This window comes from Mchenga conophoros, linkage group LG9 (assembly GCF_057382185.1).
Source record: "Mchenga conophoros isolate Kocher_MC1m ecotype Shallow Benthic linkage group LG9, M_conophoros_male_GT1.1, whole genome shotgun sequence".
Taxonomy (NCBI): Eukaryota; Metazoa; Chordata; class Actinopteri; order Cichliformes; family Cichlidae; genus Mchenga; species Mchenga conophoros.
The window spans coordinates 36,171,880-36,195,954 of NC_140534.1; the positions used below are offsets into that span (position 1 = coordinate 36,171,880).

Consider the following 24,075-nt stretch of genomic DNA (forward strand, 5'->3'; position numbering starts at 1 on the left):
TAATTAGTTCAATAAAGAGAACATAATAAATAACCCACCACTGCCTCCAGGAGAAGCTGGAGGACTCCGGTTCTGTTTCAGGGGCTTTGTCATCCATCAAGCCCCAGGAGCAGGTGCCATCCATGGGCATGGTATCCAGAGTTCAGCCCCCTGTGACCACAGGTAAACAAACACAAGCCTGACCTGCCCCCCTCGTGTTATCGACCAATCGTTGGTCTAATCAGCAGATTTGAAATGGAAGAACTGTTTCTGATTGCTCTTCCTCTCCCAGGACAACAGCCTGTCTTCCAGCAGCAGCAGAGGCCTTTTGGGCCCCCCTCATCCTCGCCTCAACTCACCCCCCACCCTCAGGCTGTCTCAGTGTCTCCTCACACCAGTCTGCCTCCTCAGGCCCCCCAAGGCCCGCCTCACCCACTGCCTCTCCAGCCTCCTCACCTCCTCCTTACCACTCAGACCGAACCTCCACATATGGGGACCTCCACGCAGAGCCAGACCCAGGGTACCTTTGCTCAGACCCAGGTCCAGAACCAGAACAAACAAAGGCCTCTGCTTCTGGAGGAGCAGCCGCTTCTTTTGCAGGACCTCCTGGACCAAGAGCGGCAGGAGCAGCAGCAACAGAAACAGATGCAGGCCCTGATCAGACAGCGCTCCACCACAGACTCTGCGTTCCTTGGTGTGGGTAAGTCCAGAATCCTGAAACTCCCCCTGAAGCACCATTGGACTGTCTTTCTCATGAAGCCCCTGCTGAACTCGTGTTCTTGTTTTGTCCTGCAGACTTTGATTCCATTACAGACCCCATCATGAAGGCAAAGATGGTGGCTTTGAAAGGCATAAACAAAGTGATGTCTCAGGGAAACCTGGGCCTGAATCCCGTGGTCATCAACAGGTATGACCTTCTGACCTCTGACCTCAGTGTTCTCTGTGAACGTTCCCTCTCTCAACTTCATTTGAAGTCTTTGTCTGTGTGCGCGTCAGGTTCCAGCAGCCTCCAGCAGCCCCAGGTCCCGAGGTCCCCCCTCAGCCTCCACACCTGGTATTACAGGTATGTTGAAGGACTCGGACACAGTAACTGACCACACAGGACAGAGCATTTCTCTAACATGTCTGCGGTCTTTCTCTGTGTCAGGAGGGGACGGTGACCCCTCAGCTGGTGCAACCCAACCCCCCGAGCTTTGGCCCCGGGTTCAGCAGTGAGTATCAGAAACCAATCAGAGCAGCTTGAACAGGTACATTCAGAGCAGTGGTTCTAACACAAAGCCCGGGGAGAGCTTTATACGGTCACAGAATCTGACAGAGACCCACTGGTTTCGGTTTGTTGCATTAAAAATGACTGGAGTGACTGTGTGTTTTACCTGGGTGGCTGCAGCTCAGTAGAGAGAGCAGTGTCTAACCCCGAGTTGTTCTTGAACGTTAGAAACGTGTGCTTGTAGGATCAATGAATGAGGCAAGTTGTATAAAGTGCTTTGAGTGCTCAGAGTAGAAATGTGCTAATTCAGTTTAAATGACCTATAATAACCTTCATATCCACACTTTCTAATCTCCAATTCAAACACAACCAACACGATGAAGAGGATCAGGCACAGAGGAGAAAGACCAGGAGCTCATTGATGAGCTCTGATCAGTTTACGCCTGCGTGTAAACGTTTAAAGTTCAGTTCTTCCTGGAGCCTGTGCAGACAGCAGAAACAGCAGCATGCGCTCAAAGTTTCTCTTTGATCGCATGCTGCTGTTTCTTCTCAGCCACATATGAGCGAAGTCAGATTCCTTCTTCTCCTCATCACTGAATTCTGACTCCTTCTTTTCCCAGATGAGCCCAAGCGGCCGCAGTACGAGGACTGGCTCGGAGAGACGCAGCAGCTCCTGCAGATGCAGCAGCGCCTCCTGGAGGATAAGATCGCTGCTCACCGCAAGACCAAGAAGGCTCTGTCAGCCAAACAGAGAACGGCCAAGAAGGCGGGCCGTGTCTTCGCAGAGGAGGACGCCGCCCAGCTACGCTACATCAGCGAGCAGCAGGGAGTGGTCCAGAAGCAGCTAGAGCAGGTAACGGAGCTGATCCCAGTGCAGAATAAATCCAGATTATCAGACTGAACTGAAGGTAGAGGCCGGCCGGGGGCAGCCAGTGAAACCTGTAAGGGACCGTTTTCAGGGGCCGGTGTATCCACAGTGAGTGCTTCTTCTCTGTGTCCAGATCCGGAAGCAGCAGAAGGACCACGCCGAGCTCATCGAGGACTACCGGACCAAACATCCTCAGAGGGGTCTGCAGCAGCAACCGGCACCCCCACTCCCTCAGAAGCTGCTCTCACAGCCCAGCGTGCCCCTGCAACCCCACCCGGGCGGCCCCGCACCGGCCCGTCTCCCAAATGTGCCTCCCGGTTGGACTCCAGGGGGTGGGGCTCCAGGGGTGATGGGGCAGAGGATGCCGCCTCATCAACCCCCTCAACTCCCCGCCGCCCTACCCAACAGCCCGCAAGTACCCCCACACACCCAGGCGCCCTCTGCTATAGTGCCGGGCCTCGCAGCTCAGACGGCAGGCTTTACTGCCGCCTCCCGAGGCCCCACCGGAGGTCCCAATGGAGCCACAGTGGATGGAGCTGGCCCTGCCCCTCAGGTAACAAACATGGCTGCTGCACCCCACTGTGATCTAGACCTGATCCAGAACCAGGCTCGCATCATAAATCAGATGGGGAGGGGGGGATTATCTCCATATGTTTGAGCCCTCATACCTCCATCAGCACAGGAGACCCCACAGGAAGTTCAGTCTAATGCCGGTCCACATCTGGATTTGTCAGTCCAACTTTTATGTATCTCTGAACATCTGTATTAGAAAAGCCAATGAGGGGGGGACCCTGCAGTAACACTGCTTCATGTGAGCTTAGGCTGCTCCTGGGCGCTGGCTAACCCCTCTGACTCCGCCTCCTCCACAGGTCAAGTTTGACGACAACAACCCGTTCAGCGAGGGTTTCCAGGAGAGGGAGAGGAGGGAGAGGCTGAGGGAGCAGCAGGAGAGGCAGCGAGTTCAGCTCATGCAGGAGGTAAAACATCACGGAGGAGGAGGAGCAGAGCAAGCTGGGCCTCAGTCAGCAGAGCTCCTCCTCATAGAGCGCGTCCCCTCTGACTCCTCAAGTTTCTGTTTACCCACAACATGAAGACGTTCATGCTCTCACAGCTGGAGCACGCCCTGGTTAGGAACCAGGAAGAGTTAAATGTAAAGAGGAGTGAGACGGAGCGCAGTGTGTTTCCTCAAACACACTCAGAGCATTAGACTGGAGTCGGTGTTAAAGAGAGTAAACCAGTTTAAGCAGATGGGTTTAGACTCTAATAAGGGAAGAGAGCCAGTATCACTGAGTTCAGGAGGAGGTGAATCCCAAAGTCGGGGAGCAGAGCAGCTGAAAGCTCTGTTCCTCTTAGTGGTGAGACGGGAACAATGAGGTGAAGACATCGGTGAATGAGAGGTAGTAAATGTGGAGTAAATCACACAAGTAGGGAGGGACCAGGTTGTGGATACACGTCAAGTGAAGGAGACTCGAGCATCTACAGTCAGTGCAGCTGATGAAGAAGAGGGTGATGCGCTCTCTGGAGGCTGTGCGAGTTATGATCGCGAGAAATCAGAATTACAGTATCTGAGAAGTGACGAGGATAGGAGCAGCATGTGGGGCGAGGAAAGGAGGAAGTGCTGTCGAGGAGGACACCCAGACTGTTACCCTGAGGGGGGGTGGAGGTGTTGTCAGTATTAATGGAAAACCTGTAACCTGTGCTGACAAGCTTCAGTTTTACAGGAAGTGCAGAATTATTAGGCAAGTTGTATTTTTGAGGGATAATTTTATTATTGAACAACAACCATGTTCTCAATGAACCCAAAAAACTCATTAATATCAAAGCTGAATGTTTTTGGAAGTAGTTTTTAGTTTGTTTTTAGTTTGAGCTATTTTAGGGGGATATCTGTGTGTGCAGGTGACTATTACTGTGCATAATTATTAGGCAACTCAACAAAAAACAAATATATACCCATTTCAATGATTTATTTTTACCAGTGACACCAATATAACATCTCCACATTCACAAATATACATTTCTGACATTCAAAAACAAAAACAAATCAGCGACCAATATAGCCACCTTTCTTTGCAAGGACACTCAAAAGCCTGCCATCCATGGATTCTGTCAGTGTTTTGATCTGTTCACCATCAACATTGCGTGCAGCAGCAACCACAGCCTCCCAGACACTGTTCAGAGAGGTGTACTGTTTTCCCTCCTTGTACATCTCACATTTGATGATGGACCACAGGTTCTCAATGGGGTTCAGATCAGGTGAACAAGGAGGCCATGTCATTAGTTTTTCTTCTTTTATACCCTTTCTTGCAGCCACGCTGTGGAGTACTTGGACGCGTGTGATGGAGCATTGTCCTGCATGGAAATCATGTTTTTCTTGAAGGATGCAGACTTCTTCCTGTACCACTGCTTGAAGAAGGTGTCTTCCAGAAACTGGCAGTAGGACTGGGAGTTGAGCTTGACTCCATCCTCAACCCGAAAAGGCCCCACAAGCTCATCTTTGATGATACCAGCCCAAACCAGTACTCCACCTCCACCTTGCTGGCGTCTGAGTGGGACTGGAGCTCTCTGCCCTTTACCAATCCAGCCACGGGCCCATCCATCTGGCCCATCAAGACTCCCTCTCATTTCATCAGTCCATAAAACCTTAGAAAAACCAGTCTTGAGATATTTCTTGGCCCAGTCTTGACGTCTCAGCTTGTGTGTCTTGTTCAGTGGTGGTCATCTTTCAGCCTTTCTTACCTTGGCCATGTCTCTGAGTATTGCACACCTTGTGCTTTTGGGCACTCCAGTGATGTTGCAGCTCTGAAATATGGCCAAACTGGTGGCAAGTGGCATCTTGGCAGCTGCACGCTTGACTTTTCTCAGTTCATGGGCAGTTATTTTGCGCCTTGGTTTTTCCACACGCTTCTTGCGACCCTGTTGACTATTTTGAATGAAACGCTTGATTGTTCGATGATCACGCTTCAGAAGCTTTGCAATTTTGAGACTGCTGCATCCCTCTGCAAGATATCTCACTATTTTTGACTTTTCTGAGCCTGTCAAGTCCTTCTTTTGACCCATTTTGCCAAAGGAAAGGACGTTGCCTAATAATTATGCACACCTGATATAGGGTGTTGATGTCATTAGACCACACCCCTTCTCATTACAGAGATGCACATCACCTAATATGCTTAATTGGTAGTAGGCTTTCCAGCCTATACAGCTTGGAGTAAGACAACATGCATGAAGAGGATGATGTGGACAAAATACTCATTTGCCTAATAATTCTGCACTCCCTGTATTACTGCTGAGTGTGAGACACTGGAGGAGAGCCATGATTTAACCTCACTGAGGCAGGGAGAGAGGGTATGGGTGGAAGGGTGAGACTGGGTTTGGAAGGAACATACAGCTGAGTGTCAGCTGTGTAGCAGTGAAAGCTAATATTTATGTGGAAGCACTTCAGTGACGAATAACAGAGGCCCCAACACTGAACCCTGGGGAACACCGGCAGAAACAGGAAATGAACTTGAAGAGTGAGCTTTAAATTGAATATGAGAGATGTGAGGTGAACCAGGCAGGGAGGGCAGTCTTTCCAGAGGATGGTGTGGGAAATCAACGGCTCAGCTCAAGAAGGAGGAGGATGGCGAGGAAACTGGAGTCAGCTGCCATCAGGACGTTGGTCGTTTTGAATAGTCGTTCCCTGTGAAGTGGATGGAAAGCAGACTGGAGTTGTTCATAGAGATTATTGTTGTTACTGAGACGTGTGTGAAGCCGAGAGGAGACAGTTTTCTCAAGAGTTTAAGAAACAAAGAGGAGATCGGATATCTAAATGAATTTATTTGTACCAGGCTTTTTAAGAATGGGAGTAAAGGAGGCAGGTTTCAATGATGAAGGAACGAGTAATAGTGATGATAATGGGGGCCAATGAGGTCTGACGGCTTTTAACGAGGACAGTGGGAAGAGGGTGGAGCTGACAGACAGATTGAATCCTTATTGGTACATCCGATCCTTGGAGGAGAGTCAAACTTGAAGATGGTTGAATGGTAGACAAGGAGGGAGCAAGGAGCTCCAGCAGAGGTGTCAATGTTAGAAATGTGGGTTACGGTAAGAAGGAGTCTGGAGGCCTGGTTACATCCACGAGAACAGATTAGACCACATGAGTATGTAATTGTTGTGTGTATGAATAAAGCATGGTTGTCAGGGGTTAAAGGTCAGAGGTGTCTGCAGCCTCCTCCTGCTCATGAATCCTGTTGATGTGCTTCCAGGTGGAGCGTCACCGCGTCCTGCAGCAGAGACTGGAGCTGGAGCAGCAGAGCCTCTTGGGGGCCTCCGTGCCTCCTGCCGCAACTCCGTCGGGTCCTCAGGTGGGACCGACAGCGGGTCCTGCCCCTGGAGGGGACGGTTTGTCTCAGATGCCCTTTTTCAGCTCCGAGCTGCCCCAGGACTTCCTCCAGACCTCCAGACCTCGACCTCAGCACCACAGCCAGATGGCAGTGACCTTTCCCCTGCAGGCGGGCCTCCGCCAAGGCTTCACGGCGAGGCCTCTACTCCCTGGAGCGCCCCCTGTTCCAACAGGTGAACCCCCCATGAACGTGGCTCCTTCCAGCCTCCAGACCAGGCCGAGGCTGCCTGGCCTCACAGGACCCTCAGCCCCAGGGCAGGCACACCCAGCTGGGATAGGAGCAGCAGGAATGCCCTCCTCCCATCCGGCAGGGCAGGGACATCTATTCGGACACGACTCCTCCTCTTCCTCTCCCTCCACTCCTCTGGCCACTTCCTTCCCCTGCTCCTCCTCTGGTGGCCCCGCCTCCCTCATCCAGCTGTATTCTGACATCATCCCGGACAATAAACCGAATAAGAAGAGGAGTAGGAAGAAGGACGGGGAGGAAGCCACAGGAGGAGGGGGGGCCAGGACGCCACTGTCCTCGCAATCGGATGACCTCACTGCCCCTCCCACCCCTGCTGTCTCTGACACTGCGTGCTCCACACCCACCTTTGGCAGCATGGACCAATCAGAGCTGTCTTTCCCTCAGAGCTCCTCCCTCTCTGGTCTGGCCCCATCATCAGAGCTGGAGAGGCAGCTGTCCATCATCTCTGCAGCCCAGCAGAGAGCCTCCGGGCTGGGCTCAGAGTGCCAGAGAGGGCCCCTGTCTGCTGCTCTGCTGAAGGTCAAGGTGCGCTTGTTTTCACACTTCATCCCACTTGTGCTGCAGTGGTACTGTAGTGATGCTGTGATACTGTAGTGATGCTGTGATAGTGGATGAACTATGGTATTGTGTGTCACTTTCCTGGGTCTCTCTGCAGGAGGAGCGCGAGGAGGCCGCAGCCTGTGGAGCCAGGGTGGTGAAGATGGAGGAGGGCCGGGCAGAGCCGTTCTCCCCCACGTCTCCTCATCAGGCAGGCGATGCAGGTAAGGAGCTGCTCAGACACCTGCTAAGGGACAAGACCTCCCCTGCCAACACGCCATCGCCCATCACCCAAGCTCCGCCTATCGCCCGGCGACAGCTGTCCAGCGACGGCTGTCGATCTGAAGAGGAAGATGCACCTGGTTCCCATGGCAACATGGTGAGGAGGTGGCCAGGGCAGACAAATGGAATGTCATGTGACCTTTTAGTTAAAAAAGCTGATCATGTGCTCCACCTCCAGGTGGTGAGGGACGGTCCTGCCTCAGAGCTGCTGGACGCCTTCGGCAGGAAGAAGACGCAACGCTGCAAGAGACCCGCCCGGCCCGACAAAGACCGAGCTCCTCCCAAGTACAAAAGGAAGAAGAAGGAGGAGGAGGAGAAGCTACTCCAATCCTGCTCCACCTCTTCCTCCTCTGACCCAGTGGTGACACACCTCAGACAGGTAGAGCCCCGCCTCCTCCTGTTTACTGAGCAGGAAGCAGATGTCTGAAAGTTTAAACCTCTCCCCTCCATCAACAGCTGGCAGTGCTGCCCCTCATGGAGCCGGTCCTGGGGGTGGATCTCAGTCTGTTCCCCCCATACGGCAGTTCCTCTCTGGGCCGAGACTCCAGGCTGAGCGGCTCCTTCGGCAACGCCTGCCTGGATGGAGTCACCGACTACTACTCCCAGCTCATATACAAGGTACCGCTGCATGGGTACTGAGGTAATACTTTAGTAATGGTGTGGTACTGCTGTTTAATTTTACATCACTTCCTGTCTGCTCCTCCAGCAGAACAACCTCAGTAACCCCCCCACTCCTCCGGCCTCCCTGCCACCGACGCCGCCTCCTGTTGCCAGGCAGAAACTGGTGAACGGTTTCGCCACGACAGAGGAGCTGACCAGGAAGGAGGTCGGCGAGCAGGATGGTGAGAGGCTTATTTGACCCTCTTCTTTGTCTGACAGGCACAGGTTAGCCTGTGCAGCTGTGACAGTGTGGCCGTAAGTATGTGGACACCTGACAGCTGCACGAGAGCAACAGCTGATCTCTTCTTCCTGTTTCTACCTCAGTGAAAGGTGTGTCTGCTCTGAAGCTGAAAGGGGAGGAGCTTCTCAATTTAAACCATCCCTCCAGGACAGTGGATGTGCCTGCCTCCCTCCCAACCCCACCCCACAACAACCAGGAGGAGCTCAGGTTAGCCCCGCCCCTCAGATGTGAAGCCAAATGCCTCGTCGTCGTCTTGAGTCGTGCTGACTTTTCTTTGTGATTTCTCATCCTCAGGGTCCAGGACTCGTCAGAGCAAGATGACCCCGACAGCTACGTTCCATCGTCGTCTCCGGAGAGCGTGGCGGACATAGAGATCAGCCGGTACCCCGACCTGTCCTTCATCAAGCTGGAGCCTCCCTCACCCTGCCCGTCGCCTACACTACCCATGATCCCCTGTGCTTGGGGGAAAGGTGAGTCAGCCACAGCGTGACTGGAAAATGCCGCCTGTCTGTTCTGACTGATGCTCACCTGTTGCTCACCTGTGTGCAGGCTCTGCAGTCAAACAGGAAGTGAAGACTGAGACCAACCATCAGGGACTTCCTTCCTGCTCGAACACAGACCTGGTTACCATAGCAATAACCCTGAACCCCACTGCAGCCCAGGTAAACATCTCTTGCTATTAATGTTGATGTATCAGTAGCCCCTCCCCTTGGTCGTCATTGCTGTGACCCTCTGTTTCCAGAACGTTCCAGGAGTGATGGCGGCGGTGGCGGAGCTGCTGCGGGTCCCCGTCCCTGTGAACTACCAGCTGAGCCGAGCGTCCGGTCCCGAGCAGAGCTCTCTGGCCCTGCTGGCGAGCGTGCAGGTGCCGCTGATGCAGGTGAGATCGCTGCACCCCGCAGCATTGTTTCATCGCTGTCGGCGCTGAGCGTCTCTCCAGGTGACTGACAGCTGTTTGATGTGTTCACAGGGTTCATCCGCCACAAAACAGAGAGCGGCCGCTACAGGAAACACAGGTCTGCACACACACTCGCACACTCACGCACGCACACACCTGTGCGTCTGTTCATATCTATCCGTGTCTACAGGTGTCAGAATGGACTTCAGCCAGCAGGGCGGCGCTGCCACCACCAGGCCTCAGTGCTGCAGCTACTGCAAGGTGTTGCTGGGAAACGGAGTCCGCATTGTCAGGGAGCTCAAACAGGTTAGACGCCTCAGAGGAGACGGTCAGAGTGACCTCACAGTGGACAGGAAGTCACCCTCTGTGTGTGTGTTACAGGAGGGTCAGTCCGGACCCGGCTCCAGCTTGCTCTTCTGCAGTCCCAACTGCTCCACCCTCTACACCAACGACCTCCAGAGCAGGTCTGCAGGCACCAAGGTGAGGCCCCGCCCACACCGCAGGTGTCCCAGCCTTCATTTGGCTGATGTGTTTGGCGCTGAGATTAGGCACAGACAATGGTTTAGTTACAATCATAGTGGTAGCTGTTACGATTGGCTGCTGTGGGGGGTGGGTGTGTGTTTTGTTGTTTTCTTCTCCTTGGTTGGTTGTTCCCCTGGTGCAGTTTAGTCTGGGGTCAGGAGTTCAGGTAGATTTCCCACAATGCACCGCTTTAACACCTGTCCCGCTGTCAGTCTGCAGTCCCTGTCCTGCTCTCCGGCTCCGAGTGCCCCCCTCCCACCAGGGTGCAGCACCAGTACACCAGCAACATGTCCTCCATTGCCGTCCACGCCCTCCCCCGTGCTCCCTCCTCGCCTCCCCCGACATCCTCCTCCACCCCACCTCTCTTCTTCCCATCTGCCTCTGCCATCACCATGGAGACCAGGCCTCGCATGGACAGCCTCAAGGTGGGCGTGGTTACCTGTGAACTAACATTGTACTGAGTCAGGTCATTGATTTGAAGACTGACTATTTGACCGGCTTACAGGTGAAGGTAAAGTTGAAGCCCCGCCCCCGGGCAGTCCCAGGTGAGGAGGACTCGCTGTCATCGTGCCATGGAAAGAGGATGAAGAGTTCCCGCTGGCGACGCTGGAGTGTTAACATCACACTGAGCAGGTATGTTAGGGACCTCATTTGAACCTCACCTACTAGTTTTTGGCACCTGTGGGGGAAGGGGCGGAGCCTCTGCTCCAGCAATGACCACTGTGTTTGAGGATAACAGCCTGTGCAAGTGCACGTGGCACCACGACGCCCTCAGCTGCGCGTTATCAGACCTGGATGTTCTGTCATCAGTAATCTTTCTCTTTTTCACGCAGGGGTACTTGCATCTCTAATGAGGCGGTTGCCTTGCCAACACAGGATGAAGTGGATGAGCTGTTGAAGAACCTGGGGGCGTGTCTTCGTCCAGAACCATTACCCAGAGACCAGCGCAGGTGCTGCTTCTGTCACCAGCAGGGCGATGGCCAGACAGACGGACCGGCCAGGCTCCTGAACCTGGACTTGGATCTGTGGGTGAGTGCGCCGCTCTCTGCTCTGAGTCTCCGGTGGCGGCGCGGTGCGGCCCATTCACCTGTCGTCCATGTGTTTGTGTCCCAGGTGCACCTTAACTGCGCCCTGTGGTCCAGCGAGGTGTACGAGACTCAGGCGGGTGCGCTCATCAACGTGGAGCTGGCTTTGAGGCGAGGACTGACGCTGCGCTGCGCTCACTGCCAGCAGACCGGCGCCACGAGCGGCTGCAACCGCCTCCGCTGCACCAACACCTACCACTTCACCTGCGCCTCGCAGGCCCAGTGCACCTTCTTCAAGGTAAGCGCAAGGCCGAGTTACACCTGAGCTCACGCCCACCGGGCACTCCTCCTCACCCTGCACCTCCTCTCTTCTCCAGGATAAGACCATGCTCTGCCACCTCCATAAACCCAGGATGGTTCCTCTCACCGGGGACAGGTCCTGCGGCAGCTCACCCTCCTCCACTCCCAGCTCTGCCCCTGACCCGGCGGCTGTGACGGCCTCTGACCCGTACGACTCAGAGCTGCGATGCTTCGCGGTGTTCCGCCGAGTGTTCGTGCAGCGGGACGAGGCGCGCCAGATCGCAGCCGTGGTGCAGCGTGGTGAGCGGCAGCACACCTTCAGGGTCGGCAGCCTGCTGTTCCGTGCCATCGGCAGGCTCCTCCCACAGCAGATGAGAACCTTCCACAACGAGACGGCCATCTTCCCCGTCGGTTACCATGCTAACCGTATCTACTGGAGCATGCGCCACAGCAACAGGTAAGAGCAGCAGCGTGCAGATTATCAATCAGAATCAATGTGCGGTTGCCACGCCCACCGCTGTGCTACATCACACTGCCCACTTTTCTCTGATGGAAGACAAAGTTTAGATCTGCAGGAAGATGTTTATGTTAGGAGCTCTTACTGTGAAAGGTTGCAACAGGAAGAAGGCGGTCTGACACAGAGTAGTGATGGAGGTGTCGGATTACCAACCACAGTGTGAGAGGGTGTTTACCTCCCTCTGCAGTGATTGGTCTGATCACAGGTAGACGTCAGCAGTGATTGGTCGGTCTGATGGCTCTCTGCTCGTGCTCCGCAGACGCTGTAAGTACATGTGCTACATCGAGGAGGAGGAGGGGCAGCCGCTGTTCAAGGTTAAGGTGGTGGAGAAAGGACACGATGACCTCATTCTGACCGGACCCACGCCCAAAGGTAACCATCACCTGTGTGTCTGCACAACTGTCATCAGAAGCACTGCTGCTCCTCAGGAGCACGGCGATGAACCAAAGTGTGTGTGTGTGTGTGTGTGTGTGTGTGTGTGTGTGTGTGTGTGTGTGTGTGTGTGTGTGTGTGTGTGTGTGTGTGTGTGTGTGTGTGTGTGCGCGTGCGTGCGTGCAGCTGTGTGGGATCAGATCCTGGATCCCGTCTCCCAGATGAGGACCTCCAGCGGGACTCTGAAGCTGTTCCCAGTTTACCTGAAAGGAGAAGATCTGTTTGGTCTGACCACGTCTGCGGTGACCCGAATCATAGAGTCTGTACGTCCAGCACACACACACACACACACACACACACACACACACACCTTCAAACAGGGACCCAGACTCACCTGTTCTCTGTGTGTTTCAGTTACCTGGCGTGGAGGCCTGTGAGCGTTACACCTTTCGTTACGGCAGGAACCCCCTCATGGAGTGGCCTCTGGCCTTCAACCCGTCAGGCTCCGCCCGTTCCGAACCCAAAGCCTGTCAGGCCAAAAGGTACGTGCTCTGAAGCAATGATGTCACTTTGTGTCAAGCTGCTGATGGAAGTGGCGGGCGGGTGGGGCAAAGTGTAGCTGCTCTGCATTGTGTTGTGACATCGTCAGTGTGGCTGGGACAGAGATCTGCTCAGGCCTCCGTCACAGGTTTCTGTAAAGCGCACCCACAGCTGCCTGACGCCCTCCTCTCCCCCCTCAGACCCTACCTGCTGGCCAGCATCGCCCCCAGGTGTCAGGGCTCGGTGGGCTCCATCGTGGGCCTCGTCCCCGGCGTCATCTCTCTGTCTCCGGGCGAGTCCGTGGCCGGCGCTCACCAGGGACGCCACTCCAAGTCCTCGCAGTACCGCCGCATGAAGGCTGAGTGGAAGAGCAATGTGTACCTGGCACGCTCTCGCATCCAGGTGGGTCACCTGCAGCACAGCCCGAACACTTGACCGCCAACGCAGGACAGGAAGCTGACTGTGTTTGTGTGTGTGCTCGCAGGGTCTCGGACTGTACGCTGCCAGAGACATCGAGAAGTGCACCATGGTCATCGAATACATCGGGACCATCATCAGGAGTGAAGTAGCCAATCGCAAGGAGAGGCTGTACGAATCACAGGTAACACACAGGTCTGCGACTTCTGATGTTCAGATCGGAGTCACGTCGACTGAAAGCTGTCGTCTGATTGGTTCGTTCACATGTCACACAAACATAAACAGTCAGTGACATCTGTGTGAAGGGGGTGGGGCCTGCACGTCTCACCTCCAGAGGGTCATGTCTTTCACTCGTGTTGTGTGTCTGTGTGCAGAATCGCGGCGTGTACATGTTCCGGATCGACAACGACTATGTGATCGACGCCACCATCACCGGGGGACCCGCCAGGTGAGTCCAGCTCAGACCGGTTCAGTGCTGATCTCAGACCTGCACACACCTGACCCAATGAGCCCTTCCTGTACAGACGCTCAGGTGAGCGCCCCCTGCTGTTTCAGCAAGGAGGTGATCAAACAGTCCTGATGTTCAGATGTAGTAGGAGGCTATCGTAAAGAGGTGTGTGTGTGTCCACCTGGGGTCTCTGCCCAGTTGGACTTGAAACACCTCTCCTGGGACGCATCAGGTGTTCTGGTGTTTAAAGCTGTGGGTGAGCAGCAGCTCAATTTGAGCTCCTCACCTGTCGTGGAGCGCTCAGACACTCCTCAGAGGAAACTTTCCTTTCATCTGGTGCTCACAGGTGAGGGCGGGGCTGTGGAAGGGTCGCAGCTCCGCCCTCGCTCTGAGTGCTCATGGTGTTGGGAAAACACACCTGAAAGTGTCCTCGCTCCAGGACACAAACCGCTGAGGCGTGACGTGATGACATCACAGCTCAGCTCCAGTGTTTTTACTGCCCCTCTGAATTTAACTGATTCATGTTTGCAGTGGAAATCACACGTGATGTAAGAAAGTCACATGCGATGAGCCGCTCGGGAATAAACCAAACGTTAACATGTTATCTTGGTGACGTGTATACCTCGTGTGTTATTGTGCCGGAAGTGAGGCGTTCTCACTGGCTCTAGTGACCCTTGACCTCTCGGTCAGCTGACAGCTGGTGGGGTAATGGACGTCTCTGAAAGAGCAGAGCACTTCTTACAGATGTGATGTCCTGATAAGTCGAGCAGATATTTGAAATTTACTTATCAACATTCATTAAAACTTTATTTATGTCACGGTCCCAAATTTTTATCCGCTCTCTTCCGACATCCCCACGTTTGAGTTTCAGACTAAATGCATTCTGGGATATTTGGCTGCCCCAAGTCCAAGTTCAGGTGTGTTCGGGGGGGGCGGCTGCTCAGGTGGCTCTGCATTGATAAATACCTGAACCAGCCGAGTTCTGATAAACTCAGAGAGCTCAAAGTGAAAACCTGATGAAGGATCCCAGCAGGGTGCAGGAATTTTTAATAGTGTTGATTGGTCTGTTGACCTGTGAAAGACCCGCCTCTGTGTGTGATTGGCAGGTACATCAACCACTCATGTGCTCCCAACTGTATCACTGAGGTGGTGACTGTGGAGAAGGAGAACAAGATCATCATCAGCTCCTGCAGACGCATCCAGAGAGGAGAAGAGGTAAGGCCCGCCCTCCATCAGTCAGCATCTCAGAGCGTGTGTGGTTACTGATTACTGCCCCTCCCCCTCCAGCTGTGCTACGACTACAAGTTCGACCTGGAGGACGATCAGCATAAGATCCCGTGTCACTGCGGAGCCGTCAACTGCCGCAAATGGATGAACTGAACACACACACACACACACACACACACACACACACACACACAGGCAGCTCGCTCTCTGTCGATCGCCTCCCCTGTGGGCGGAGCTTAACTTCATATCAACACAGTGATAATAATGAAAGTGATTGCTTTGATAACACAAGTAATGATAATAATATTGATGATGGGGATAACAGGTCAGGGTGGGGGTTATATATGCGCATGGGTGGGGTCAGAAGCTTGTTTCTGAGGGCGTAGCTGTGTTGGAGAGTGGGCGGGGCTTAAAGAGGCTGGTCCTCTGTGTATATTGTGTGTAAAAATGAGCACAGATGTAAATTTGAGATCAGAGAATGTGTTGTCTTTAACTTGCACTAAAACACAAAAACAAGAAAAATAGAGACTTTATTCCCTGGCCCCGCCCACCCCACTCCTGCCCCGCCCACCTCCATTTGTTAATTTCCTGTAAAATAAGAGTTTTTTTGTATTTATTACTGAATGAAGCTATTTTCTAAACCTGCGGTGCGTTCGAGGTCCGGCGTGGCGGTGTGTAAATACGTGTACCATAGATGAGAGAATTGCACACAGAGTTTAAGAAGCCCTCCACCATCCTCACCACCGCCGATCAGCTGCAGCGTTTCAAGTACAGTTTGTGTTGCTGACCCGGCACCGCATCCCGATTGGACGGACTGTGAAGCGAGTCGGGCAGGCGTCACCGCGGCCTTCAGGCGCCGAGTCCCGCTGCCGTGTACATAGGAGACTGCTGATGTGTACAGAGACGACACGAAGCCTTTTTTATTATTACTGGACGTAACCGTGACGATGAAGATGTTTGTTTTTGGGAAATATGGTGACTCTGATTTAGAATCATTTACAGAAAAATAAAATATTTTACATGTTGCTCTCGCCTCATTCTGTTCTGTGTGCATAGCAACAGTCACATGACCACCTCAGTGTTTCAGTGTATTTGCTGTGTGAGCTGTCGTTGGGACTTAATGTGTTTCGTAACGACTGGCTCTGTTTCCTGTGATGCCTGGTTGTGTAAGCGGGCTTCATGCCCTCCTGTGATGAAAGCTGGAGTTGTGTTTGTACAGACCGAGTGGGGGTGGGTGGGTGCGTGCAGCAGTGTGGAAACATGAAAAGCGTCAGAAAAGTGAAGAACAAGACGTGACGGCGCCGCCTTTAGAGCCATGAAGTTTCAGCAGAAATCGGCACCTCTGGTTCTGTAAGATTCTCTTGTCACATCAGCGCCATGTTTCCTGTTTCCTCACTTCCTGTGGGTCAACAGCTGGTTTACTGTTGCCTGGGTGGATCCGGGGGCATTTCATGGTCTGTGAGGGTGAGCAGGAGCTCTGAGGTTGTGGGCTGAAGCTGGAGTCAGAGAAACAATTTTACAGGTTTGATGATCAAATACAGCTCAGACATCGTCACCTGAGAGCGCTCATGTCTCCAAGACGCACACTTCCTCTTATGTAGTCATCTGACTCCTGTAAATGGACAGGGGCGGAGCACAGATCCAGCAGCTGATGACCAAGATGAGGAAATCAGGATCTTCTTCTCTCTGAGACGGAGGCGGGTTTATCCCACCAGCACGCTGCACATCGCCTGCTCCTGACCAGGTGAGCTGTTCAGAATCCGTTACCATGGTGCTTTTGGATAGTTGTATTTTGAACATGTAAATATAACTCAAAAGTAAAGGCGTTGCATGAATCTCTGTATGTGTACAGCATTTATGTGTGAAGGCTACGCCTCACTGACACATTAACCTCACACCCCTCAGGATACAACAAGTCATAAAACCTGTGGGCTCCACCCACTGGTCAGGTTAATAACATGTGCTGATAAAGACTCCGCCCCTCTAAAAGCAGATAACAGCTGAATAGACCTGAAGTCTCTGCAGCCACGGATGGAGCCATTTGAAGTCTCAAAAACTAAAGGAAGGAGCTTCAGTGCTTCCTTTATTGCCTCCTTTAGCAGAGGAGACACTGAAGTGTCCTTTACAGGAGGACATGTTCATTAATGCTGTGTTTTCCATCCAGTGGAGTGACCTGCTGATGTGAGTGAATCAGCATCAAAGCTCTCTAAAGATGCCGAGCTTTGTCAAAGTGACTTCTGTGTGTGTACTGCACGCTTCAGGATGTTAGAGACAAACGTCAGTCACAGGAAGTCTGAATAAAGGAGAAGTTACTCTGGATCAGCAGCAGAGACACACACGTCACTTCCCCTCTGAGGTTCTTCTTTATCTGACACACTGATGTGTGAACGATGTAACAGCCTGTGTCTGCAGTCCGCTTTCAGGCTGCTGGAGAGCAGATGAACGTCTCCCACGTCCAGCCTCACACTGTGAAATAGTCCAACTGTCTAAGCTTCACTTCTCAGCCCTCATCAGTTCTCCTCCACATCAGGCTGTTTTCTACCAAAGTCATGGAAAAGCCTTCTAAAATATTCCCCCACAGCTCGGGTCTTCTTATCCTGCCTTTAGGATTTAGAGCAAAGCTAAGTGGAATAAAAAGTCCCATAAAACCAACATCGAAACGTAAAGTTTGTTGATTAAAATATTTTCTCAAACTAAAATGGGAAGAAACAAACTCTACTGAATATGACTGACACTCACTGAGTTTGATTTAGGTTTTTGAGTCACAACAGGGCAGATGTCCACATATGAGAGCAGAGCTGATTCAAAGCAAGCAGCTGATGCTGACAGGCTTTTGTCCTCGAGCAGGTTGTTCCAGCGTTCAGTGCTGATGGCAAAACCTTCAGATTTAAACTCAGGAACAGTCACATCAGACTCTTGAGTTGCCTTGTGTGACACAAATCTTATATTTTATTTGAGGGTTAGTTCAAGATGCGCTCATTAAAATATGAAAGTTTAAATTCAGTTTTTATATATTAAATACAAATATCCATCCCTCCATTTTCCATCACTTTTCCTGTTGCTGTCCCAAGTTAGCTGTAGGACAGATGACCTCGCCTTAGACTGCAGAATACTTTGGGGTACAGAGGGGTTCATGGTCCTCTAGGTGACTGCAAATCATTTTCAATTCAGTTCTATTTATAAAGCCTGAAATAACAAGAACAACAGTCGCCTCAATGTGCTTTATATTGTACGGCCCACTCTACAATAATAGATTCAGAGAGAAACCCAACAATCATATGACCCCCTATGAGCAAGCACTTTGGCGACAGTGGGAAGGAAAAACTCCCTTTTAACAGGAAGAAACCTCCAGCAGAACCAGGCTCAGGGAGGGGCGGGGCCATCTGCTGCGATTGGTTGGGGTGAGAGAAGGAAGACAGGATAAAAGACATGCTGTGGAAGAGAGACAGAGATTAATAACAGATATGATTCAATGCAGAGAGGTCTGTTAATACATGAGTGAAGAAGAAACACCCAGTGCATCATGGGAGTCCCCGGCAGCCTACGTCTAATGCAGCATAACTAAGGGAGGATTCAGGGTCACCTGGTCCAGCCCTAACTATATGCTTTAGCAAAAAGGAAAGTTTGAAGCCTAATCTTGAAAGTAGAGATAGTGTCTGTCTCCTGAATCCAAACTGGAAGCTGGTTCCACAGAAGAGGGGCCTGAAAACTGAAGGCTCTGCCTCCCATTCTACCTCCCCAAAAGTTGAATGTGTTCATCTGGACCCCATGGGTTCTCCAGGGTTAATATTGACATCATACTTGGAGAGCTGTCAGTATATTTCTGTCATATCCCCTGATGTAAAATGTTCTGTTCTTATTTAAACAGCTAACTGAATTTAATCTAACACTAAAAATTCACGAGGAAACATTTTCCCTGGGAACAAAAACAGCATGGTAATACGTGGAGATCCTGAAAAGTGCTCCAACAATGATCACATTATATTTGAAATATTTGTTCAGTTCTCTTCCAAACCCCAGCAGCTGTGTGCTGTAGGTTTGAGTGTTTACTAAAATAGAAATAAAAGCGTTCTAACGTCTCACCTGTTTGTTTCAGGCATACATGTGTACTATGTTTATTAAGATGGATTAAGCTTGTTTTTCAGTCATGTAGTGATTGTGTTTAACTGTATGAAGTTTATTAGACATTATGAAACAGACAATACAGAAAAGCCAATTTTGTCAAAGTCACTTAAAAAAAAAAAAGATTTAACTACATCATGTGTAATTTCCATTCCAAATATTAATCACAGTTCAGAGGGGGCGGCAGTAAAAACTCCTGATGTCATGAAGTACACCGCTGCTCCAATTGTAGAATGATTGTGCTGCATTCTCGGAAAGCCTGGACTCCCATGTGAACTTATGAAGAATGGACTTGCATACTTGAGAATGGAAAAACGGCCCCGGTTAGATACCACATTTGGAAGATGGTACATCAGGATTCAGTGTCCCTAAACTCCCTTAAAATGCTGTTAAAGCTTGGAGCTCTTCCAGACTGGGACCTCTGCCAGATGCTCCCAGCCGACACTCGTATGTTTGAATGGGCCAGGCCTTCTCCACCATCTGGTCCATCTCACCCCTAGGTAGCAAGTGAAAACCAAGCTTCACTTGCTGAGTGTACAAGGTGTAGAGCTGCAGGTCTTGTGATACGATTACAAATACCCGAACATCAGTTGGGTTCACATCAGGTAGATCCCAAACACCTTTCAGGGACTCCAAGATGGCTGAGTATTCTGAACTATTGTTTGTGGTACAAAGCAAAACCAACAATGAGGACCCGTTAATTGGTCCAGGGAAAAAACTTCCTCATCCTCTGGAGAAACCCAATATCCAAACACAGAGCTGGGGCCATATATATAAAAGTATACCCACCCCTGTTCGCTGCCTCTCAACAAGAGAAACAGAGAAAGAGAGAAAGAGAAAATAGAACAGAGTCCAGCCTTAATCCAAGAAACTGCTTCTAACATGACCTGTTTGTTGAGGTGAACCCAAATATTTCTAGCCAGTACTGGTAATTCTACATCAGCCGCAGGTTTTCTCAGTGCTATAACTTCACTGCAGTGTGTAAACAGAAGATTCCATCAGAAACCGGGGTGCTATGATGTGTTGCAATAAGTGATATGAGACCAGCTGATCCTGATTCACTGTACCGCATTCTGTCATAGATCAAAGATGGAGTCTGAACCAGACCAGCCAGCTTTATCAGCTCCATCCGCAGGTAGGAGCTCAGTATTTTAGGACATTAACACAGAAACACACAAAGCTCAAACTGACCAATCGTAGCTGTCATTTCCTTCAAAGAGTGAGGTAGGATGCATGCTTATTATGTCTCTTTTTTCCTGTAGAGGATGAGCTCAGCAGGGTACGGTGCAGCTTTGTTTGGAGGGTTTCAAAAGAAATCGTCACACAGCTCCTGGAGGCTCTGGTAACGGACCGTGTCCTGAATGATCTGGAGAAAGCATCAATAGTGGAGGGGAACTCGGTCACAGCAGATAAGGCTCGTGACTTGATTGACACAGTAAAGAAAAAAGGAGGAACTGCCACCAGGATAATGATCAGACATCTTCAGACCATAGATCCGACTCTCTCCTCTGAGCTGCATTTGTCCTTTGAGCCATCTGCGCAGCCAGGTGAGCTCTGTTTGTTGTTATGATGGTTTTATTGCTCAGTTTACTTCAATTCTGAGAGATTTAACTGTGTGTGTGTGTTTAACTGTAAATAAAGGTTTTTTTCTGTTGTGAATATATTGAACCCTTTACTTAATATTTTAATTACAAATCCTCTTTTCTCTTCAGAGCTACATTTCTCTGGACATTTCTGTATCTCATTTAAAGTTTGTTGCTTTTTGATTGATCCACGTTTGTTATCTGCAAAGACACTGATATGAAAATTGTGTCTTTGTGGTTGGTGAAAACACATGAACCTCCTCATGAATGAGCTGAAAAACGTGAAAATCAAGAAGCCAGTAGTTACCCAGTAGTTTCCTCGTTTCAGACACTGAAATTGGATTATTTCCATTTGATGGTTAGAGGGTTAATTCCATATCCCAATCACTAATTTTGGTAATCAGGAGTCAGTCCGCCAGGGTCTCCGCTCCTGGACCCTGCCCAACACAAATTGCACCTGACCCCTACGGTGGCTCCTGCAGGTGGTTAGCTCTCAGGAGGATGGGCCCATCTCCCTTTTTTGGGGGGCCTGACCCAGATAAATGGAAGATGGTGGATGGATTGTTAGAGAGTTTACTTTGTGTGGTTTGTGACATAACTAATTTGTTAATGGTAAAAAATTCATTGTCAGGAGAGAGACCTGACTCACCCTGAGAGGAAGGATTTACTCCATCAGACCCTGAAGACCTAAACAAACCGTCACAGTGTCGTATGTGGGAACATGTGCTGAATGACCACCTTCCTCAGCTTTTACTAGTCTCTCTTTCTAATTGCTAACATGATAGCTGTATCTGGTATGAGTGAATGACAAGGTCTTAAAAGAATAAACAATCCTGGTTGGGTGCTGTTCAACTCAAGCTGTTTGTTGGCCAGACTGTCAACCTTGCTTTGGTTCTTATGTCTCTGCTAATAATAAAGGGAGGGCCTGGGGTCCTCGCTTGTCCTCTGTGCTGATGTGTAAAGGAAGAATCATCCTGATTCCCTTATTTAACAGCTTCTACCAACTGTAAAGTGTAATCTCTATGCTAAGAAAATAGTAAATGCATTAAAAGACCCTAAAAATAAAAAACTCAAAATGTTTGAGGATATTTCTTTGTTTGATAAGTCACTGCAGCTCTAACCAATGCAGTTATCTGGCTTTGTTGTCTGGACTCCAGCTTTTTAACTGTTGACTGAAGTTTTTGTTGGTTCATGAACTTCTAACCTACACTGAGTTTTGTTTGAATGACTCCAGGGATAAGTGTGTCACAGTGATTTGTTTATGAGTTATAATAAATCAGTTTAGCTCGAAGTCATAACTTCATAACCGTAGACTTGGGTTTAAGTCACATTCACATATAGATGCAGTTGAATAACTTTTTCCTCATACTGTACAGACCACTCTACAGGCAATGATCTTATTGACAGTTTTTGTTTCATCCAGAGACTCTTCAGGCCTGTCACCTCAAACTCAATTCAAACCTGAAACAGAAGTTCCAGTGTGTGTTTGAGGGGATCCCTAAAGCAGGAAACCCAACCCTTTTGAATGAGATCTACACAGAGCTCTACATCACAGAGGGAGAGACTGCAGAGGTCAATGATGAACATGAGGTCAGACAGATTGAAACAGCATCCAGGAAACCAGACAGACCAGAAACTACAATCAGACAAGAAGACATCTTTAAACTCCCACCTGGAAGAAAAGCACCAGTAAGAACAGTTCTGACAATGGGAGTGGCTGGCATTGGGAAAACAGTCCTAACACAGAAGTTCACTCTGGACTGGGCTGAAGGCAAAGCCAACCAGGACATCCAGTTCATGTTTCCATTCACTTTCAGAGAGCTGAATCTGCTGAAAGAGGAAAAGTTCAGCTTGGTGGAACTTGTTCATCACTTCTTTACTGAAACCAAAGAAGCAGGAATCTGCAGCTTTGAAGACGTCCAGGTTGTGTTCATCTTTGATGGTCTGGATGAGTGTCGACCTCCTCTGGACTTCCACAAAACTACAATCCTGACTGACCCTAGAAAGTCCACCTCAGTGGATGTGCTGCTGATAAACCTCATCAGGGGGAAACTGCTTCCCTCTGCTCGCCTCTGGATAACCACACGACCTGCAGCAGCCAATCAGATCCCTCCTGACTGTGTTGGCTTGGTGACAGAGGTCAGAGGGTTCACTGACCCACAGAAGGAGGAGTACTTCAGGAAGAGATTCAGAGATGAGGAGCAGGCCAGCAGGATCATCTCCCACATCAAGACATCACGAAGCCTCCACATCATGTGTCACATCCCAGTCTTCTGCTGGATCACTGCTACAGTTCTGGAGTTTGTCATGAAGAACAAAGAGAGCGAAGATCTGCCTAAGACTCTCACAGAGCTCTACCTACGCCTTGTGCTATTTCACCTAAAAACAAAGAACATCAAGTGTGATAAAGCCACAGATCCACACTGGAGTCCAGAGAGCAGGAAGATGATTGAGTCTCTGGGAAAACTGGCTTTTGATCAGCTGCAGAAAGGAAACCTGATCTTCTATGAATCAGACCTGACAGAGTGTGGCATCGATATCAGAGCAGCCTCAGTGTACTCAGGAGTGTTCACACAGATCTTTAAAGCTGATGAGTATGACATGTTTTCAGAAACAGTCTACTGCTTTGTCCATCTGAGCATTCAGGAGTTTCTAGCTGCAGTCTACATGTTCCACTGTTTCACCAACAGAAAGACAGACGTGCTGGAAGAGTTCCTGGGAAAAGACTGGGAACATAAAACAGAGGTGCTGGAGAACTTTGTGGGGAAAGACTGTAAGGATTATCTATTTGATTCTTTATCTGATGTTGATGATGATGATGATGATGATGAAGTTCCATCCGAGTGTCTGTTTCTCAAGAGAGTCATGGAGAAATCCCTCCAGAGTAAAAATGGCCACCTGGACCTGTTTGTCCGCTTCCTTCATGGCCTCTGTCTGGAGTCCAACCAGAGACTCTTAGGAGGTCTGCTGGGTCAGACAGAGAACAGTCCAGGAACCATCCAGAGAGTCATTAAGAGTCTGAAGAAGATGAACAGTGATAAAATCTCTCCTGACAGAAGCATCAACATCTTCCACTGTCTGATGGAGATGAACGACCTCTCAGTACATCAGGAGATCCAAGAGTTCCTGAAGTCAGAGAACAGATCAGAGAGACTCTCTGAGATCCACTGCTCAGCTCTGGCCTTCATGCTGCAGATGTCAGAGGACGTTCTGGATGAGTTGGACCTAAAGAAGTACAACACATCGGTGGATGGACAACGCAGATTAATTCCAGCTGTGAGGAACTGCAGAAAGGCTCGGTAAGTGCAGATCTCTGTCTCTATGCACATGTGTGTTCCTGCGTTGTGTCTGACAACGAAAGGTAAAAAGAAAGACTTACAAGTAAATCCAAGGCCTCCAAGGACTTCCAAAGCTTGGAGGTCCTAAAAGTCAGTATACCAATAACAGTTTGGGGTTTAGAACACATTTTGTGTAATTATAACAATATGTCATTTATGACCCGGTTACACGCAGTACAAGTCAAGCTGTTAACAAGCTGTAGAGTGTAAAGGCCAACCCCAGCTCCTGAAATGTGTCATAGAAAAAAACAGTTTCTAAATCAGTCCTATTTCATTACAAAGCCTGGTTGAATTGGTTTGTGTTCACAAGTTTTTCAGAAGGTAGAAGTCAATGTTGAAGTTCACACAATCATCTGTCCTTATCTCT

The 24,075-nt window shown here is 50.3% G+C and overlaps 2 protein-coding genes across 16 annotated transcripts in view; both read left to right on the plus strand.

The window, feature by feature from the left end:
• The window catches only part of kmt2ca (lysine (K)-specific methyltransferase 2Ca), a 51,351-nt gene extending 35,662 nt beyond the window's left edge, over positions 1-15,689 (plus strand). For 10 of the 11 annotated variants that reach the window (XM_085285643.1, XM_085285647.1, XM_085285648.1 and 7 more), the window contains 33 exons: positions 51-162; positions 272-679; positions 775-886; positions 976-1,042; positions 1,127-1,190; positions 1,807-2,039; positions 2,188-2,607; positions 2,924-3,031; positions 6,296-7,204; positions 7,335-7,595; positions 7,677-7,877; positions 7,955-8,116; positions 8,205-8,340; positions 8,483-8,606; positions 8,694-8,869; positions 8,949-9,061; positions 9,142-9,279; positions 9,370-9,415; positions 9,488-9,603; positions 9,679-9,777; positions 10,032-10,244; positions 10,325-10,452; positions 10,653-10,848; positions 10,933-11,142; positions 11,222-11,601; positions 11,921-12,033; positions 12,220-12,356; positions 12,448-12,575; positions 12,774-12,975; positions 13,058-13,174; positions 13,365-13,438; positions 14,545-14,653; positions 14,726-15,689. In XM_085285643.1, the coding sequence (XP_085141769.1) occupies positions 51-162; positions 272-679; positions 775-886; positions 976-1,042; positions 1,127-1,190; positions 1,807-2,039; positions 2,188-2,607; positions 2,924-3,031; positions 6,296-7,204; positions 7,335-7,595; positions 7,677-7,877; positions 7,955-8,116; positions 8,205-8,340; positions 8,483-8,606; positions 8,694-8,869; positions 8,949-9,061; positions 9,142-9,279; positions 9,370-9,415; positions 9,488-9,603; positions 9,679-9,777; positions 10,032-10,244; positions 10,325-10,452; positions 10,653-10,848; positions 10,933-11,142; positions 11,222-11,601; positions 11,921-12,033; positions 12,220-12,356; positions 12,448-12,575; positions 12,774-12,975; positions 13,058-13,174; positions 13,365-13,438; positions 14,545-14,653; positions 14,726-14,818 (6,105 nt within the window). In that variant the 3' untranslated portion in view covers positions 14,819-15,689. The remainder of the gene's footprint in view (positions 1-50; positions 163-271; positions 680-774; positions 887-975; positions 1,043-1,126; positions 1,191-1,806; positions 2,040-2,187; positions 2,608-2,923; positions 3,032-6,295; positions 7,205-7,334; positions 7,596-7,676; positions 7,878-7,954; positions 8,117-8,204; positions 8,341-8,482; positions 8,607-8,693; positions 8,870-8,948; positions 9,062-9,141; positions 9,280-9,369; positions 9,416-9,487; positions 9,604-9,678; positions 9,778-10,031; positions 10,245-10,324; positions 10,453-10,652; positions 10,849-10,932; positions 11,143-11,221; positions 11,602-11,920; positions 12,034-12,219; positions 12,357-12,447; positions 12,576-12,773; positions 12,976-13,057; positions 13,175-13,364; positions 13,439-14,544; positions 14,654-14,725) is intronic. The other variant, XM_085285645.1, reaches the window with a different exon arrangement.
• Positions 15,690-15,812: 123 nt separating this feature from the next.
• Positions 15,813-24,075, plus strand: part of LOC146567824 (NLR family CARD domain-containing protein 3-like) — a 39,860-nt gene continuing 31,597 nt past the window's right edge. For all 5 annotated transcript variants that reach the window (XM_085285687.1, XM_085285688.1, XM_085285686.1 and 2 more), the window contains exons 1-4: positions 15,813-16,409; positions 19,870-19,922; positions 20,050-20,334; positions 21,794-23,669. In XM_085285687.1, coding sequence (XP_085141813.1) covers positions 19,877-19,922; positions 20,050-20,334; positions 21,794-23,669 — 2,207 coding nt within the window. In that variant the 5' untranslated portion in view covers positions 15,813-16,409; positions 19,870-19,876. The remainder of the gene's footprint in view (positions 16,410-19,869; positions 19,923-20,049; positions 20,335-21,793; positions 23,670-24,075) is intronic.